Below are 19,808 nucleotides of genomic sequence, written 5' to 3' on the forward strand. Positions count from 1 at the left end.
CCACTGACTGTGTGTTTCCCCATTGTCATGGACCGGTGACTAGCAACTCAAGTGCATTTAACCATTTAACTTAAAAGCAATATTTACTTCAAAGATATAGCAAAAACAAATGTAAAAGCATTTTCCCCAATACCCCTGGATTATATAGTTATCTTTTGTTTCTTTGAGGCAATCAGAAGTTAAGTGACTTGTTCAGGGTCACACAGCTAGTAAGTGTATGAGGTCAGATTTGAACTCATATCCTCTTGATTCCAGGGCTGGTGCTCTATCCACTGGGGTATATTCTTCTCTATGCTACTCTATAGTCTTCTATACTCTTCTAGACTCAAAACTTAGCTCAGTTCATATACAGTATTGGTCCCATTAAGTTCAGTCGGCTAATATACATTGATTTATCACTGACTATGTGCCAAGGCACCATGCTAAGCACTGGAGATGTGAAGAAAGATAAAATACAGTCCTTGCTCTCAAGGAGTTGACAATCTGATAAGACAACATCCAAACAACCATCTACAAACAAGCTATATATGGGATAAATTGGAAATCATCCAGAAGGAAGGTGCTAGAATTAAGTGAATCAGAAAAGGTTCTCATAAAAGGTAGGATTTTAGCTGGAACTTGAAGGAAGCCAGGAAAGCTTGGAGGTAGAGATGAGAAAGAATAGTATTCAAGCATGGGAAATAGCCAGTTAAAACACCTGGACTCTAGAAATAGTGTGCCTTGTGTGAGGAATATGGAGGAGGCCAGTGTAAAGTGTAAGAAGACTAGAAAAGTAAGAAGAAGCCAGAACAGGTTGTGAAGTTTTGAATGATAAACAGAGGGCTCGATCCTGAAGGTGATGGAGCCACCAGAGTTCATTGAATAGAGTTGGTGACATGGTCAGATTTGTGGTCTAGGAAGATGAATTTCACAGCTGAGTGGAGAATGGATGGAGTGGGGAGAGACTTGTGGTAGGCTGACCCACCAGCAGGTGATTGCCCTAGTCTGGATATAAGATGATGAGTACCTGCACCAGCATGGTTGCAGCGCTGGAGGAGAAAAGGGAATGTATAAGAAAGATTGTATGAACGCAAAATCAATAACATTTGGCAACAGATTGGATATGGAGGTGAGAGAGGAGTCAAGGAGGACACCTGGGTTGCAATCCTGGGTGACAGGAAGAATGGCGGTCACCTCAAAAGTAATAAGTGTGAAAATGGGGAGAGTTGGGGAAAAAAGATAAGTTCAGTTTTGGCCATGTTGAATTTAAGATGGCCATGGGACATCCAAGGTAGTTGGAGATGCAAGTCTGGAAGTTAGGAGAAAGGTTAGGGTTGGATAAGCTGCTCTGAAAATCATCAGCACGTAAATGAAAATGGAAACTATAAGAGTTGAGGAGATCACCAAGTGAAGTAGTACAGAGGGAGGTGAGGAAAGGGCCCAAGAAAGAGGCCTGTGGGACACCCATGGTTAGGGGGTGTGACACGGATGAAGATCCAGCCAAGAATCACTCAGGTTGCAGAAGAAGAGCCATGGAAACCTAGGGGAAAGTGTTAGGAGAAGAGGGTGACTGACAGTGTCAAAGGCTCCAGAGAGGTCAAGAAGGATGAAGCTATCCTTAGCAATCAAGAGATTATTTATATATATTAGCAATCAAGAGATCATTTGCAACTTTGGAGAGGGCAGTTTCAATGGAATTAAAGGTGAGATTGGAAACCAGACTGTAGAGAGTTGGAAAGGAAGTGCAGGCATCCATCTACAATAGTAGGCGACCTTCTTAAGGAGTCCCAGCACAGAAGGGAGAAGAGAGGGAAGATAATAGCTAGTATAGGGGACAGATCATATGAGGTTTTTTGTAGGATTGTTTGAGGCATAGACATGTTTACAGACAATAGTTAAGCAGCCAGTAGACGAGGAGAAAATGAAGATAAATGAGAGAGTGGGAATGATGATAGAGAGGAAAATCTGCTGGAGGAGACAAGACAGAATGGGATTACTTTGCAGTAGAAGAACTAGCACTGGCAAAGGGCCACCTCTTCATGTAAGATACTCGTTCATCTCTAAAAAGCCACTTTTTAACTCCATGAAAAGTTAAGGAAAGCAAAGCTTAGAGAGATGCAGAATTCTTGACTCATAACGAAGGCAGATGAAACTCAGTTTCATGCTGACAGTAACAATCGAAATCACATTTATGATGCCCTGAAGGCTATTTCTAGGCCAAAGACCTATGGTGCATCTCAACGACTCAGTGCTGATGGAGCCAATTAGTGACTGATCACATTGATTAGTGATAAGGACATGGTCCTAGTGTTCTCAACACATCATCATCAAGTAGTGCTAAAACCACTGACGTTTACCTCAGGCTGAAGTCAATTCCTCTCTAAATGTTTGGATGCCATCAGGCTCTTCTGGGGCAAAGTACCCGCTGCTGATTCTATTCCAGTTGAGATTTACAAGGCCATTGCTTATAGAAAAACTAACTGAAATCTGCTGGGTTACAAAGCAAAAGGAGATTATTCCCCACTAGACCAAGGATGCCTCTATTGTCCATCTCTATAAAGGAAATGGAAACCGATTGTCCTGTGACAATCACAGGGGTTCTTTCTCTTAGTCATTACCAAATAAAGATTCTTGCCAGAGTCTTCCTTAATAGGCTGATCCTTCATCTGGAAAGTGATCATCTACCAGAGAGACAATATGACTTCAGAAAGAGTTGAGGAACAATCAATACGTTGCTTGCTGCTCAACAACTCCAGGAGGAATGCCCAGAGCAGAACACAGATCTGTACACAATGTTTGTTGATCTGACCGAGGCCTCTGATATTGTTAGTCACGAGGGCCTGTGAGAGATCATGGGGAAATCTGGCTGTCCAGAGAAGTTCATCACTATCGTAGGCCAGTTTCACAATAGTATGTTTACATGGGTTCTGGATAATGGACAATGCTCGCTCCCATGCTGTTTAGCATGATGCTTTCAGCAATGTTGTTAGATATCTTCAGCAAGGACAAAAATGGCATCAAGGTCAGCTACATTACTTAACTTGAAAAAGTTACAAGCCAAGACTAAAGTGGAGGGAAAGATAGTGTGTAACTTTTTGTCTGTAGATGACTGTACATTCAATGCAGCATGGAGTGCCCACATAAGCGGAACTGAAAGCACTCAAAAGAAATGTGAGATGTATCATTTTAGAGCTATCTCCACTCCAAATGTTCATGTGGACTCTTTGTGCCTGACATCTGGTAGAACATTCCGTGCTCATATTGGTCTGATCAGCCACTGTTGGACACACTGTACCTTGACCCCAATAAAGTGATGTCCTTTTCGGGCACAAAGAACAATACATAACAGGATGTAGAAAACATTTCGTTTCTCCAGTTACTGTAATGCTCTGTAAAGTCAACTTAGCTTTCTTGAATTTGATGACTACAAAGTGCTTTCCAAGCACGAATGATAAAAATTATGATTTTCCATTTTATAAATGAGATCTTTTAGCACTTAGGTTCAGAGAGACTTATATGACTTACCCATGCTCACTACAATGGTGGACATACTGCAAAAAGGCACCTATGTTCAGAGTAAATGCAATGATCCATATTGATCCCAGGAATCAGATGACAATGGATGCTCAGTGTTGCAGGCAGACGCTGTTGCTCTCTTGCTGTATTGGCTGATTTTCCTTGACTGTTGCTTCTCTGCTCTGAGGGAGGATGGGTAATTGGAAGTGGGGCAGATAATAAGAAACGATTGTGGTGGGAAAAAACAGATATACAAAAAAAAATTGTTTTAAAAGGAACAGGTCATTGTTTTCCTTCATTACAAGAGGGTTAGGGGAGTGGGGAGTTTCCAGAAGTGACTATGATATAAAGACAAAAACCATCAATAAAATGCACTTTTTCATTTTCAGAAAAGAAAGGAAAAGGACAGAAGGTGCTGAGAATAATCAATAATCATTAATGTAATTCCTTTAAACACGGGATCTTTGTCCACTGAGAGACAGCGCAGCAAACAGCAGCAGACACTGGCCAGAGTGAAATTGCAGTTCGATGAAAGGGTGTCACTCTAGGTGAGTTTCTAGGTGAAACTCCTAGCCTCAGTTTCTTCATCTGCAAAACAGAGATAACTCTTGCACTGTTCACCTCACAGGGCTATTGTGAAGAAAGTGTTTGTGTGAATTTTAAAGTGCTATATAAATGCGAATTATCATTATTATATGACTAAGAATAGCCTCCAGGCAGCATAGAGGAGTGAGTGGGGTAGGGAGAGAGCTGCTCACAGAGCTGGGAAGCCTTGGATTCAAGTCCTGCCTTTACTGGCTATGTGAACCTGGATAAATCACTTCACCTCTTAGTGCTCTAGTAAATTTTCCAAGTTGCAAAGAAACTGCTGGCCTGCATACATCGATGGAGTTTCCTCACCTGTGGATTCCCTATAGCAATGAAATCATAGGTCCAATCTTCATCCACAATGTCCATCACCATGCCTGGGGTGGCATGGCAGCAATGTTCAAGATCTGGTAGCTTCTAGTTTGCTTCAAAAATTTTGAGTATGGTTCCAGTAACATAATGAGTCTGCTTTCCAAGGACCAGGGAGGCTCATCCCCAGCCCCTTGGAGATGAATTGCTTGGTCACACAGTGCCATGGCTGAAAAAAATACAAAATGGCCCTAGGCTAGGTGTGCCCTTGGCCCCTGACCCCCATTTTTTGCTCCTACGGTGCTGGTGGCAGAGTTCCAGCAATGAAAATAGAGGGTACAAGGAACCAATTTAGCAATGCTAAGCCCTGGGATACAAATATAAAAGAGATGCAGTCACTGCCTTTGGGAAGCTTACCAACTCATAGGGAGAAGACAACATAGAGGGGAGTGGTAGCCAGGAAAGAGAATTGTGGTCTGAGAAGTCATAGGCATAGTGTGTGTAGCCACTGAACAGTCTCTTTTCAGAGGGCAATATAACGTTGTTTTAACTACTTTTAGAGACAAAGAACTTGGGGGAAAAAAGGGAGTGGGGAAGGGGGGAGCATGATTGAGTTATGTGGGACCAGGTAGCTCTCACCAATCAGAACAGCTCAGAACTAGGGCAGGGGATCCAAAGTTAATGGTCAGTCTCTTCCACCTGAATCAACCAGTCAATCAGCAAGCATTTATTAAGCACTTACTGTATGCCAGGCACTATGCTGAGTGCTGCATGGTTCACAGGTTCTGCTTGGAGAAGCAAGGAGAGGAGTTGGCTGGTGAAGCTCATGGAGATGGTTTTATTGTGAATTCAGAGGCAACAAAAAACATCATTTCACAGGACATTTGGTCATTTCAAATGGCAATGCTCATAATAAGTTTTTACATAAAGATTATCATAAAAATAATCTCACAGTTTATGGGTCAACAGTTGTTGCAGGGGATGAGAGGATGAAGAAAGTCCATGAAGCTTCCAAAGACAGTTCAAATTAAATCAGTATGTTATTTAATAATCTTCAGTGAAAAAGTGGGCATGGGGATGATAAAGAATATCAAATGAGATAACATGGACCGCACTTGTAAACCATAAAATGATAAATAAATGCTAGATATTATTCCTATTTTAGAAGTCATGGCTAAGGAACAGTGAACAAGAGAGGCAAAACGGGTTATGGACTTACCCAGAAGCCTCACAATTATATACTGTACTATCAATACTTTCCCCATAGTGCTGAAAGGTACCGGGTGTGGCAAGAGCACAGTATTCTTCTTGGTTCACACCTGAGACTGTATCAGTTTACAGAACGGCCATTATGAAAATTCCCTCCAGTCATGCAGATCAGCAATTCATCATTTTTAGTCTTGGAGCATTTTCTGGGGCACTGATTAGATAACTTGCCTGTGGTCACTGAGGGAGATAAATGGGTCAAAGTTGTTTGCCACCATCAAGGATTTGTTCAGAGAGAAATGTAAATGGAAGAGGTTCCCTAGAAGTGGGAAGGTCCTCCAGATGCTTCTGTTTGTGGATTACAGTGCATTGACTGCATCAAGCCCCAGATCACTATGAAGCCTACTGAATAAAATCCAGAATCATTCAAAAGAGTCTAGCCTAATTATCCACACAAGAAAAACCAAGTGGAAGAAAAACACCTATCGTCCAGACTGTAACATGCAGTTGGATGGACAACCCATGTTATTAGTTCATCAGGACATACACCTAGGATGGAGACTGTGGATAGTCTGGCAATGGACCCACAGAGCTGAAAAGGAAGAATGCAGGCTGGGTTGCCTTGGGTAAATTATTCAGGCCTTCTGATGACCCTAAGACACAAAGGTCTACTTTTGGACAATATTCTTCCTGAGCTGCTATATAGCAGCTAGGTGTCTATATAGCAGCTAGGTGTCCTAGTAAAGAACAAGACAAAGTCAGGAAGACTCAAGTTCCAATCCTGCCTCAGATACTAACTTGGCAAATCATTTAACATCTCTGGGCTTTGGTTTCCTCATCTGTAAAATGAGGGGATGGGGTCCCTTTCATCATTAAGTCTATGACCCTATGATCTTGTAGGTCATAAAATGCCAGTCTCCAAAGAATTAGTCAACCAAAGAGCAACTGAGAAGTGATGGTGGATCTAAGGAGACCACAGCACATTACCAAGAAGTAATTATGCAGAAATGCAGCATAAATAATATTGGAGAAACATAAGACAGGAAAAAGATGGATTGGTCATGAGGTAACATCAAAGGAAAACTTGTAGACAGCCCATGCACTCCATTAGTATCCATGTAAGGCCAAGAGAAGAGGGCTCTAGTACATTGGTTGTACTCTCCTTGGTGGACTCAGGATCAGTGTTACAATTGGGCAGGCATAGATGAGTTCTCTCCACTGGCAAAGTGAGCTGCCTACATCAGTGAGACCACAGGGCCATCCAAGAAACGCCCACATATTATAGAAATACCATTAGAGAAATTGAAGTATGTCAAGATCAATATTATCAATAGAAATAACATCCAAACATGGAATGAAATTGCAGTTCAATGAAAAGGTGACTCCCCAGTTCTCTTTGGAGAGGCAAAAAAGAAAACTGGCACATTTGGTTTCATCACATGTTCTAAGGCAATAAGAAACATGTCACAGGACACCTGGCTGTCTTACCTTACACTGGTCTTAATGAGCATAAGCAAAAAGACCAAAGAGAGCCATGACATTTGTGGAATTTTAGGAAGACCATGTCAAGATGCTCCAAGTTAAGTCACATGAACCTTGACAGACCCTGATTACAGTGTGAAGGTGGACATAGAGGACACTTTAGTTTTAAGAAATTAGTAAGGCCAAAAATTTGTAAACCATTAAGTAGCTTGCTGCCCATATGACACAAATACTTTGAGAGTCAGAAGGTACTGGACAGAACACAAAAAGTGAATTTACTTCATCTTTTGAGACTGCCTATCCTTCTATTATCAAACCTGCCTCTTCTCCAATTTTCATGCACGATGCCCTTAATACATCGTAGATGGTGTGCTTTCTTGGATGTGAATGTAGTAGGTTGGTTTTTTTTTTTTAAGGGTATCAACAGAAATTTCAAAGACACAAAAATGAGAGTTTTGTTGCAGGTTGAAACTCAGGGCCCTTGAAAACACTGCCTAAGTTCCCAAATGCAACCAGTCTACTCTCTTCCTTCCAACCAGCTAAGGGCCTAACTAGCTCACATCCCTCCAGGATGTATGTACTGAGAACCAACTCTCCAGGCTGTCTCTCCAACTACATATTTTGGATCAGACCTGTGATTTCACTGGGGAACTTCCAGGGAGGAGACATCCCTCTACCAATGCAGATCAACATCCAATCTGCAATTTAGCCTTTGAGAATTGTCTGAGGTACCAAGAGGTTAATTGACTTGCCCAGTATGTCAGAAGTAGGGCTCAGAGACATGGCTTCCTAACACCAAAGCTAACTATGCACTATTACACTGAATTTTTCTTGTATGGACTTTCTTTCCCCCAAAACCCACTCATCTTCCAAGCTTACTTCTGTCATGGGGACTACCTCTCCCTCACCAACATGCTCATCAGCTGCCAAACCTTGCCATTTCCACCACATTGTCTACGTGTTACTTTCTCTCCCTTTCAGTCACCACCCCAGTTCACATCCTTATCACCTCTCATCTTGCCTACTAGAATAACTTCCTAGCTAGTCTCCCTGCCTCCAATCTCTTCCTTCTCAAATCCACTCCCCCCACACATATGGGGACCAAAAGAGCAAGTCTGACCCCACCACTGCTTTAGGATTAAGTATATACTCCTGTTTGGCTTTTAAAGCCCTTTACAAGCTGGTCCCAACCTATCTTTCCAACTCTTGTTAGGCACATCTCCCACCTTCCAGTCTTTGTATCTACCTCCTACAATGTTTCCTTTAAAGCCCAGCTTCAATACTGTCTTCTCCATGAAGCCTTCCCCCACTCCCACATTAGCCTGGGGTAGTTCTGAGTATCTCCCTCTTTAAAGGGAAGCTCCTGGAGGGGAAGGACCATTGTACTTTTAAAGCCTTTGTAACCCCAGGGCCTAGCACAGAGTCTGGCACATGGCAGGAACTTTAAAAATGCTTGGTCTCAGCCTCAGTGCAAGCATCACAGGGTCATACAGAGGAACATCAGCAGAACCTGACCATCTGAGAGTAACAGGTCTGTGCACTGTGGCACTCTGTGATGGAAGCTGGGAGGCCCACCAAACTCAGGCCATCTTCCTTGTTTGGACACACACAGTACTCCTCCTGGCCTACATCTGAGAGGTGCCAGGGACTCAGTGATCAATACTCCAAGGCACTGGAAAGGATAGCAAAAGCAGAGAGGGCAATTATTTTTTTTTAAACTAGGAAAGATCAAGAAATATTCTTGTAAGCTAATCCAAATTGTTTGAATCTCAGAATCTAGTGAGAAGGGATCTCACTGGTCATCTGCTCCAGCCTCCCTCCCCAGGCAAGAATCCTCTCAGCAGCACCCTTAGTAAGCAACTACTCAGCTTCTACCTGAACATATCCAGTGACAAGAAAGCTTACTAGTTTCTGAGGAGGCAAGTTCCACAGAGGCCACCACTAAGTGTGAGATCATTCCATTTATACTGGAGCTGAAATTTCCATCCTGCTAACTTCCATCAACCACTCCTAGTTTTGCCTTCTTGGATCACATGGAATAAATCTAATTATAAAACTGAATATGAACAATTTTAAAATATTATAAAAAGCACCTTTTCTTCCACTTCTAAATAAAAAACTAATTATAATCAAATAAATCTAAATACAGAGGACAGGAAAGGGAAAAAAAGAATCTTTCTTCCTGTTGCCAGTCTGAAAACTATCCCCTGCCCACCACAAAAAGCAAAGGTTTTTTTGCCCAAATGATCCCCTTACCACCTACACCAAAATAAGACTAGTGGGTATAAAATGGACTTTTAACTGTTACCTTCACATTATGTGACTTAGGAATTTTTAAATTCCTTGTTTTGTTAGTCTTGTCACAAATGGACTCTGACAATGAAAGATCTGGACATGAGAAAGTGGTCATTTCAGGAGAAGAAATTGCAAATAAGATCTACTCAAGAAGAGAGAAAAACCTGATTCAGCATTAACCCCTTTCCCAGTTTAAATGAAGGGGGAAAGCCTATAAAGCTTTAAAAAACAATGAGTTTAAAACAAAAGTGAATAAAAACACCTTCTGAATTAAAAAAAAATGTGAGACTTCTATTAATTTGCCTTTTGAATTAGCTTTCATAATACTAAAGTTTTTAACACATTTCACTGTTCTGAATGCATTGACTTAAGCTTCTCTCTGCTCCTGGGACGCAGCCTGACAACTAGTAATATGAAAATAGTCTGATCTGTCATATGAACTTTTAGACAATCAGAGAGAGCTTCCCTCCATGTATGGTGACTGCAAGGCACGTGAGAGCAGAAACTATCTTCTGTAACCACTGTGCTCTACTGCCCCCTAGTGCTAAACCAAGGGCTTATTAGAAAAACAGAAATGGTATTTAGAGTTGTTTTAAAAAATGCCTCTCCCCTTAACGCCTACATACAATCTAGTTAAATAATAAATCAATAATAAATTAAATCAATTTATTCACAATACAATTTCAAAGGCTCAGTTCAAACATTACAATCTTTTGCTTTAGAACATTTCATGGATTTCTCTACACACCCAATAATCCAGGGTGTGGACATTTAAGGCAAATGTAAATTGCACTTAATGTCAGCCAGCATGATGTCTCCAGAGAAGTCTGGGCAAGGATATCTTCTGTCCTTATTTAAAAACCTGTATGTAACTCTTCAGACTGAATACTACTTCTGAACATTATTAATATTTTCCACAAAAATCATTCTAGGAAGTAAAAACAATTACAGCTGCAATGATTGACAGAATCAGAAGATGGATGGTCACAAAGAAGGCTCACTGTCATGGAATGGGGAGCACCTTATGATTTTCAAGTTCACGCAAAGAAAATTTCCCCCAAATGAAACCATACAAACCCAGTCACATGTGGACTCAGAGACACACAGACACACACACCCCTCATGTGTGCACACGTGACCCCATAAGCACTCTGTGAAATGCCTTCATGATTCCCTGGGCCCGTCTGGTTATTTTTCTCGCTCCACTTTGGGGGAGCCAGGTAGAAGCCAGGCTCCATCGTACATATATTGATATAGACATTTTAAAAAAAACAAATATCTCACAGGGAACACAGATGACAGCACCTGGTACAAGCAACACCAGCGGCCAACACGCTGTAGGCTTTTCTTGTCCCCGCATTTCATCACCAAAGGTATAACCCTGTGAAAGAGTCCACACGTTTCCAAAGGAGGGAGGCAACAGGCTGATCACCTCACACACCAAATGTCACAGGCTGGATGACTTTTTGCTGCTCTTTGTGGAGCTGCTGGGCCCTGCTCTTGAGGGCCTCCGCCTTAGCATCATCCTTAGCAACCCCATCTCCCAATTTGTATATGCGGCTGGCATTTGCACAGGCCCAGATGTGACCCAGGTCACAGGCTTTCAGAGAGTATTTTAAAGCCAGGCCCATGTCCTTGGGGATGCTTGGGGATCCCTGGAGGTACATGGCACTGAGATTGAAGCAGCTAGGAGCAAAGCTGCCATCGCAAGCCCTTGTATAGTAGTCTCGGGCCCGCACCAGGTCAGGCTTGTCATCATTGATTCGCCCGTCTTGGGTAAGCAATCCAACATTGTGACAGGCATTTACTGACTTCTTCCCAGGTTTCTCACAAGCCTTTAAAAAACAGTCATGGGCATTTTTCAAGTTTTGAGTTAATCCTCCTACAGATGAAGAGAGGAAAAAAGAAATTCATGTCAGGCCAGAACTTTAATACTTGGAGCAAAAACCTGCTGGCAGAGCCCTAGAAGCAAACAGTCCTAAATTACAGCGTCTCCCTCCTGATGTGGCTGGGCTGTAACATCCACTTGAGATGAGGACTGGAAAACATTTCTGTTACATATAAGTCTGGCTGAACCAGACAGCCCAACTGGGGAAGTGGGGAGGGGGCGCTGGAGAGGGTGGTGAAAAGGGCTGAGAACCCAGAGAATTAACTGACACAGAGTGAAACAGGAACCAGGAATTCACAAAAAGATCAAGGCAAACAACAATGCAAGCCCCAAATTCTGATCCCATCTTTGACCTATCCTAACTTCAGAGGGCTGAGTGATGGTGAAGGAAGACGCCAACCACACAGCAAAGAGATGGTAGATTCTGTGCAGGTATGAGGTGACCAACATGCTTAACTATATTTTTTTGTTATGAGGGAGGGTTCTCCGGGGGGAGATCACTGGGAATGACAGGTGTTGGGACTGGAAGCTCAATTCCGTGTGGACAGTCTCGGGCAGGTAAAAGTGGGACTTCTAAATCTTAGAGTCTTACGAGGCCCTCCATGAACAGTGGGGGTTCGAGAAGGTCAGACCGAGCTAGCTCGGCTAGCTCGGGTATTTCCGCCTCTCCCCGGGAGATATGTGATGGGTGGAGTCTCCCTGCCCTCGAGGTCGTCCTGGATTGGAGCACACCTAGTTACCTAACAGCATGGTATTGAGATGCAAACTGTGTGGCTGAAGATTAAGTAGGATTGAGGAAGCCAGAAAGCGCTCTTAGCACGTGTGGAGCCAAAGAGAAAAGTAGGGCTCCGCTTCTTTTCTTTCCTCTCTCCCCTCCCCCTCTCTCCCCGCTTGTACTTCTACTTCCAATCCCTTAAGCTTAGCCTCCTTAGGAAATCTCCCCCTCTTCCTCCTAAGGAAGACCCCCCCGCACTTGTAACCGAAACCCTGTAATAAAGCTCAACCCCTGTTTGACTCTGGAACGTCCTTTTTCTCATACGTGCATCCGGCGTGGCCAGCCGAAGACCTCGGGAGGTGAGGTAAGAAAGACTCGGGTAGCCCAATACAGGCCTTTAGGCTTGGCAGACAGGGACATTAAAACGGGCATCCATAAAATATTTTCTAATTTAATAGACTAGAGACTCCTGGGGAGAAATGGATTCCTATGGCTAGGCCAATGGCTGCCATTGAGTCTCACAATCAAGTCACATCTCAGTAGGATGTGCCCACCCTCTCACTGGGTAGATAAAGTCAACCCATTCATTAACTGTTAACCAATTGGGGCTGATTTTCACCTGTCAGATGCAACTCCTTTTTCAAAGGTATTTAAGCATTCAGGATCTCCAGGGTTCGTCTGTGGTTACCCAGACAGACCACAGATCATCAATTCATTATTTGCTAGCCTAATTAATAAACTGAGTATTAATTACCCAGAAAAAAAGCAATCGAAGACTTCACCAGTCTCCTGAGGTGCAGACCATCCTCAAGGGAAAGTATCCAACCAACTACTAAAAACCAAACATAAAGACAAATAAATCCTGGTGCCAATAAGGGGCTAAACATCCTCATGTAAGTCAGAAAGTTCAAAATCATAGACTTACACGTTTTTAGAAATGCACAACATTATGTCATGATGAAAAGTCAATTTGAGAGCAAGCATCATAGCAACACTTGATCAATAAAGCTGAAAGGGCCCTCTGACAGCTTCCTCTAAAAGAGGAGGAAGGCAAATGAGACAAAAGACAGTCCCTGACTTCAGCTCACAACCCATGGGGGGAGATAACAGGAAAACAAAACAAGCTATACACAGGATAGCAGATAGAAATAATTAACAGAGAGAAAGCACTAGAATTAAGATGTGTTGGGAAAGGCTCCCTGTGGAGGGGAGATTTAAAGTGTGACTTGAAGACAGCCAGAAAGGTCAGTGGGTGGAAATGAGGAGAGCGCACTCCAGGCCTGGGGGCCAAGCAGTAAAAATGTCCAGAGCTGAGATGGAGTGCCTTGATGCAATGGAGGCAATCAGGAAGCCAATGTCACTGGATCACAGAGGACATGGGGAGGGGCAAGGGAGAGTAAGATATAAGAATGGAAGAATAGGAGGGAGCCAGGTCATAAAAGGCTTTGAATGCCAAATAGAGGATTTTGTATTTGATCCTAGAGTTACTGGCTAGAGCTACTGGAGTTTGTTGAGTAGAGAGATGATGGTTCGTCCTGAGCTTTAAGAAAATCACTTTGTTGGCTGACTGGAGTTGGCTGACCTGAAGTGGAGAGACACTTGAGGCAGGGAAACCCACTGGAAGCTATTTCAATAATCCAGGCGTGAGGGGATGAGGGTTTGCATTAGAGTGGTGACAGGCTCAGAGAACAGAGGAGAGGCTGCAAAAGAGAAATCTACAGGCCTTGAAAACAGCTGGGACTTTGGGCGGTGAGAGATAATGGTTAAGGATAAGGAGGAAGGGATTGGGGGCAAAGACAGTAAGTTCAGTTTTTGTTATGTTGAGTTATTGACAAGCTCCATAAAGGGCGCCACACTGGATACGGTGAGAGCGACCAAGAAGACTAAGGCCCAATTTCAGCCAGGCTGAAGACACGACACCCACCACGCAGGGTCAGGCCCCTTCTTTTTTACCTTTCCCTGTTGCATAATACGCTCCCAGTTTGTAGCAGCTGTCACTGTGGTGATAGTCTTCACAATTGAACTTCAATACCTTGGCTGCCTCGTCAAAGTTCTTCTGGATCCCTTCCAGAAAATCTACTAGCCTGTAGCAACCTAGGGCAGAAATCAGAGAGAGCCTCAGTCACCGCTGCCTGGGCTGGCTTTGACAGAGGCAGTGCTGGTCCCCCAGATATGTCCCAAGAAAGCCAAGACTAATTCATTTATGTCCTTTCAGTTTCCTAGACCAGTTCTTTAACTTTTAAGTTAACAACAGAAATAGCTTAATAGCCAGCATCAACAAGAGCCCCCAAAAGTTTGCTAAGCTAAGCAGTTTCAATATTTCCTCTTCTGACTCTCACCACAACCCAGTGAGGTAGGTGCTATTATTTATTCCCACTCTATAGAAAAGGAAACTGAGAGTAAGAGAGATTAAGTGTCTTGCCCAGGGTCATACGACTCATCATCATCTGGAACAGAAATCAAATTCTGGTGTTCCTGACTTCACATCCAATACTCTACCGAGAAAACAGTTGTAACTTCCAACACCAAGATCTCCAACTGGTTTGTAGAGACATTAGATTTTAAAACTGAAAGAGACCTTAAAGAACGCCTGCATTTTAACAAGGACACTGGAGTCCTGAGATGCCAGATGACTGGCCCAGGGTCATGTAGAGTTCACCAAAGCTTTTGTTCTCAAACCTAGGTCTTGTGACCACCCCCACCCCCCCACTCCACCCTAAGCAGTTTTCTCCCAGTATACCACCCAACCATGTCTTCGAGAGCTCAAGTCCCACCTCGAAATCTCTAGTGATCTGTCTTTCCCCTTCCCATCTAAACCAACCACTAGGTACTGGGTAGAAAGCCAGAGGGTAAGAGGGTAACTAATCTATCCCCGTATCCTACTCTTCTGTACACCCTTCCACTAATGTGGTGCTGATTACAACTAGTAGAAATCAAATTTAAGAAAATTATTTCACGCTATGATATTTTTTAAATCATAAAAATCCGGAATAAAAAGACAAAAGATTCTCATCCCATTGGAGTTCAGGCTCCATTCCACTACTCAACACATATTTCCCAGGAGCAGCCAAAGCAGTGCGGCAGAAAGAACATAAAACTTAAGAGACAGGAATGTGGGTGAGCTGGAATCCTGGCCCCAAACTTAGGAGCTTTACCACCTTCACCTCTTGGAGTCTCTCTCTGTGCACTGGAGGTGATCATACTTGTCTTACCTCACAGGGTGGTCATGAGGAAAACATTCTCTAAACCTTAACAGACTACAGAAACATGAGCTACTGTGATGACTGAGCCCAAAATCTGGTCCAGCTTTATTAGATGACTTCTTTACTACTAAGAAAACGAGACTATGTAACAGTCACCCAAATATGAGGATTCTAGGATGAAATTTCCACCTCAACTACAGCACCAGGTTGATGTTGTTGTGTTTGTCCTTCATTCTTGGAGAGGATCGTGACATCAAGGTGATGACAAGACTTGCAGTTGACCTGGATTTGAGTGAGGGAGGGCTGTGCAAGGTCACCAACCTCACCTTCTCCTCCTGAGCCATCTGGGTCCAGTGGCCTGATATTCATCAGGACGACTGGAGATGGCCCAGGATGCAATGGGAGAGCCTGGCCCTTTCAGGCTAAGTCTTATTCACATTCTCATTTTGAGTGTAACCAAACTAAGAAACACATTTTCTAAGAAACACTGAGAAAACTGAAGACTTTCTGGAGCAGACAAAAGGAGAGTCCAAGGAACTGTAAGGGCTCTGTGCAAAAAACAAAACCAAAAAGCCATCTCCCCAAAATGGCCCCAGTCCTCAAGGAGCTTATATGGTGCTGGGATGAAAAACATCTACACAGAAACATATCTTAGTGCAGAGAAGGGAATAAACACTAACAGGAAAGACCATACATGGATCGAGCCTTGAAAGAAACTAGGATTTTAAGAGGCAGAGGCACAGGGCAAGTAGAGGGAGAGAGACAGGGAGAAAGCAGATGGGAAAGAAAGGGAAGGGGAGGAGGAGAACTGCGCAGAAATACAGAAGGAATTCTTTTCAGTATTCTGGCTCATTTATTCAACAAGTACTTTCAAAGTGTCTACTATGCGTTCAGAACAAGGGATGAGTCCTAAGGAGCATACATGCGGGGAGGGAGGCACCCAGAGAAGCCAATTCAAAACCTAAACAAGGGAGAGGCAGCTCAGCCTGGAGAAGTGAATAATAGCTAGCTGTCCTACAGCCAGGGAAGCCTGGGTTCAATTCCACCTCTGACACGTTCCTAAAATGCATGTCTTCTTTACCTGCTCCTCTCCACCTACTCTAGGATCCAGTGCCCCGGGCCTCCTGGTGGCCCCTCCTTCCATCTCCGGACTCTGGACGTTTTCTCTGGCTGTGCCCCCTGCCTGGAATGCCCTCCCTCCTCATCTCTGCTTCCCGGCTTCTTTCCAAGCCCAGCTAAAACCCTACGTCCTCTAGGGCTTCCTGGTGGGGCTTCCCCTCTCCAACCACTCCCTATGTGTCCCGTCCGTGGCTGGTTCGTGCAGTTACTCCGCTATCGTCTCCCCTGGACCGGGAGCTCCGAGGGCGGCCGCCCGGTGCCGGGCACGTAAGCAGGTGCTAAATCAGCGCGCCCGCTACGAGCGCCCTCAAAGCCCTCTGCACACGGGGGCTCATACTTAATCCTGGGGATCACAAGGGGCCGCTGGCATCACTGAGCCGGGAGGGGCCGGGCTCTGACGGCGGGGAGAGGGGAGGGGAGGAAGGACTGGAGCCGGGAGAGACAGGCCCACCCCCACCGGGGGCTGACGTCCGGACGATCCGGGCGGGGGGCTGAGGAAGGCCGGGAGGGCCGGGGGAGGGGGCCCGGAGGAGGAGGGGGCCCGAGGGGGAAGGGACAAGGGGGTCGAGGGGGGTCGGGGGGGAGGGAGGCAGAGGGGGAGGGAGGCAGAGGGGGAGGGGGCCCGAGGAGGAGGGGGCCCGAGGGGGAAGGGGCAAAGGGGGACGAGGGGGTCCGGCGCTCGGGGGGAGGGGCCCGAGGAGGAGGGGGCCCGAGGGGGAAGGGACGAGGGGGTCGAGGGGGTTCGGGGGGAGGGAGGCAGAGGGGGAGGGAGGCAGAGGGGGAGGGGGCCCGAGGAGGAAGGGGCAAAGGGGGACGAGGGGGTCCGGCGCTCGGGGGGAGGGGCCCGAGGAGGAGGGGGCCCGAGGGGGAAGGGACGAGGGGGTCGAGGGGGTTCGGGGGGGAGGGAGGCAGAGGGGGAGGGGGCCCGAGGAGGAGGGGGCCCGAGGGGGAAGGGACGAGGGGGTCGAGGGGGGTCGGGGGGGAGGGAGGCAGAGGGGGAGGGGGCCCGAGGAGGAGGGGGCCCGAGGGGGAAGGGACGAGGGGGTCGAGGGGGGTCGGGGGGGAGGGAGGCAGAGGGGGAGGGGGCCCGAGGAGGAAGGGGCAAAGGGGGAAGAGCGGGTCCGGAGCTCGGGGGGAGGGGCCCGAGCCGGGAAAGAGGAGGCCCGAGGAAGGCGGGCGGAGGAGGTCGCTGGGTCAGGAGGTGGCCTCCGGCCCGGCTTCGCCTCCCGCTCCACAGCCCCCGGCGGAGGTCCTGCCTTCCGCCCGCGCCCTACTCACCGTCCGGGTCCTTCTCCTTGTAGCACTGGTAGTGACACTCCACCTCCATGTTCTCAAGAAAAGAGGCCACCTGCTCCTCATCCTCAAAGTCCACCAGACCCGCCATGACTGCAGCCTCCCCACTGCGCATGTGCCGCCCCGCTGACCAATCAGAGAACGCGCCGCTGAGGTCACCTGACCCGAACTGAGGACGTGCATCCAGTGAGGCTGCGCGCGCAGGCGGGAGGCGGGACCAAACCCTCCCCGCGCGCGTCTGCGGACCTTCACCTCGCGCGCTGAGCGCTCACGCCCGCCCTGGGAGGTCGGAGCTCTTGCTGTCCCTGTTTTACAGATAAGTGTAAGTGCTGCCTGAGCGGGATTAGAACTCAGGCCTCCCCGCTCCACGCTGCCTTCGCCGGCGGGAGCGAGGGGCGGCGCGTGGGGCCCAGTTTGACTGCTTGACTCACGGTGTAGGAAACTGGGCCCGGAGAGGGGAAAGGACCGGCCCGAGGGAACCAGGTGATGCCCCGGATGCTGCAGCTAAAGCGCGGCCTCGGCTCAGGCCAGCCCCAGGGGGTCCCTGTGGGCCTGCCGTCCTGCCGCGCGTGGACTTTGTGTCCCTTGTTGCTGTTACTCGTCGCTGGCTGTTCTTTAGCCACCACTGTACATATCAAGGCTTAGCCTCCCCGCCGGGAGTCTCCGTGGGCCTACCGGAGACCCCCGTGTGTCTGTGAGTGTGTCTGTGTGTCTGTGTCTGTGTGTGTGTGTCTGTCTGTGTCTGTGTGTGTGTGCGTCTGTGTGTCTGTGTCTGTGTGTGTGCGTCTCTCTGTGTGTGTCTGTGTGTCTGTCTGTGTCTGCATGTGTGCGTCTGTGTGTGTCTGTGTCTGTGTCTGTGTGTCTGTCTGTGTATGTCTGTGTGTGTCTGTGTCTGTGTGCGTCTCTCTGTGTGTGTCTGTCTGTGTCTGCATGTGTGCGTCTGTGTGTGTCTGTCTGTGTCTGTCTGTGTGTGTCTGTCTGTGTGCGTCTCTCTGTGTGTGTCTGTGTGTGTGTGCGTCTCTCTGTGTGCGTCTGTGTGTGTGTCTGTGTCTGTGTGTGTGTGCGTCTCTCTGTGTGTGTCTGCATGTGTGCGTCTGTGTGTGTCTGTGTCTGTGTCTGTCTGTGTGTGTCTGTCTGTGTCTGTGTGCGTCTCTCTGTGTGTGTGTGCATCTCTCTGTGTGTGTCTGTGTGTCTGTCTGTGTCTGCATGTGTGCGTCTGTGTGTGTCTGCATGTGTGCGTCTGTGTGTGTCTGTGTCTGTGTCTGTGTGTCTGTGTCTGTCTGTGTGTGTCTGTCTGTGTCTGTGTGCGTCTCTCTGTGTGTGTCTGTGTGTGCGTCTCTCTGTGTGCGTCTGTGTGTGTCTGTGTGTCTGTGTGTCTGTCTGTCTGTGTCTGTGTGTGTGCGTCTGTGTGTCTGCGTGCGTGTGTGTGTGTGTGTGCATCTCTCTGTGTGCGCGTCTGTGTGTCTGTGTCTGTGTGTCTGTCTGTGTCTGTGTCTGCATCTGTGTGTCTGCGTGCGTGTGTCTGTGTGCGTGTGTCTGTGTGTCTGTCTGTGTATGTCTGTGTCTGTGTGTCTGTGTCTGTCTGTGTCTGTGTGCGTCTCTCTGTGTCTGTCTGTGTCTGTGTGCGTCTCTCTGTGTGTGTCTGTGTGTGTGTGCGTCTCTCTGCATCTGTGTGTGTGTCTGTGTGTGTGCGTCTGTGTGTGTCTGTGTCTGTGTGTGTCTGTGTCTGTGTCTGTGTGCGTCTGTGTGTGTCTGTGTGTGTGTGCGTCTGTGTCTGTGTGCGTGTGTCTGTGTGTGTCTGTGTGTGTCTGTGTCTGTGTGCGTCTGTGTGTGTCTGTGTCTGTGTCTGTGTGTGTCTGTGTGTGTGTGCGTCTGCGTCTGTGTCTGTGTGTGTCTGTGTCTGTGTGCGTCTGTGTGTGTGTCTGTGTGTCTGTCTGTGTCTGTGTGTGTGCGCGTCTCTCTGTGTGTGTGTGCGCGTCTCTGTGTGCGTCTGTGTGTGTGTCTGTGTCTGTGTGTGCGTCTGTGTGTGTCTGTGTGTGTGTCTGTCTGTGTCTGTGTGCATCTCTCTGTGTGCGTCTGTGTGTGTCTGTGTCTGTGTGTGTGCGTCTGTGTGTCTGCGTGCGTGTGTCTGTGTCTGTGTGCGTGTGTCTGTGTCTGTGTGTCTGTCTGTGTATGTCTGTGTGTCTGTCTGTGTGCGTCTCTCTGTGTGTATCTG

General features: G+C 46.7%; 1 protein-coding gene and 1 long non-coding RNA gene across 2 annotated transcripts in view; one reads left to right on the plus strand and one right to left on the minus strand.

Moving 5' to 3' along the window:
- Window positions 1–10,027: 10,027 nt before the first annotated feature.
- Window positions 10,028–17,764, minus strand: COA7 (cytochrome c oxidase assembly factor 7). Its single transcript, XM_072649476.1, has 3 exons — window positions 17,579–17,764; window positions 13,932–14,072; window positions 10,028–11,257 (listed from the first exon to the last, which is right to left on the minus strand). Exons 1-3 carry the CDS (start codon window positions 17,706–17,708, stop codon window positions 10,809–10,811), a joined length of 720 nt encoding a protein of 239 aa, XP_072505577.1. The 5' UTR covers window positions 17,709–17,764; the 3' UTR covers window positions 10,028–10,808.
- Window positions 17,645–19,808, plus strand: part of LOC140530150 (uncharacterized) — a 28,999-nt gene continuing 26,835 nt past the window's right edge. Inside the window, exon 1 of the long non-coding RNA XR_011975817.1 lies at window positions 17,645–18,287. This is a non-coding gene — a long non-coding RNA (uncharacterized lncRNA). The remainder of the gene's footprint in view (window positions 18,288–19,808) is intronic.

The sequence above is a fragment of the Notamacropus eugenii genome, chromosome 2, assembly GCF_028372415.1.
Source record: "Notamacropus eugenii isolate mMacEug1 chromosome 2, mMacEug1.pri_v2, whole genome shotgun sequence".
Classification (NCBI taxonomy): Eukaryota; Metazoa; Chordata; class Mammalia; order Diprotodontia; family Macropodidae; genus Notamacropus; species Notamacropus eugenii.

Bases quoted from the DNA above. Each gene is read 5' to 3' on its own strand.
- COA7 (XM_072649476.1), bottom strand. From the start codon at position 17,708: ATGCGCAGTGGGGAGGCTGCAGTCATGGCGGGTCTGGTGGACTTTGAG. The intron at 14,073-17,578 runs GTGAGTAGGGCG...TTTCTGCCCTAG, and splicing joins CAAGGAGAAGGACCCGGACG to GTTGCTACAGGCTAGTAGAT. The intron at 11,258-13,931 runs GTAAAAAAGAAG...CTTCATCTGTAG, and splicing joins GTATTATGCAACAGGGAAAG to GAGGATTAACTCAAAACTTG.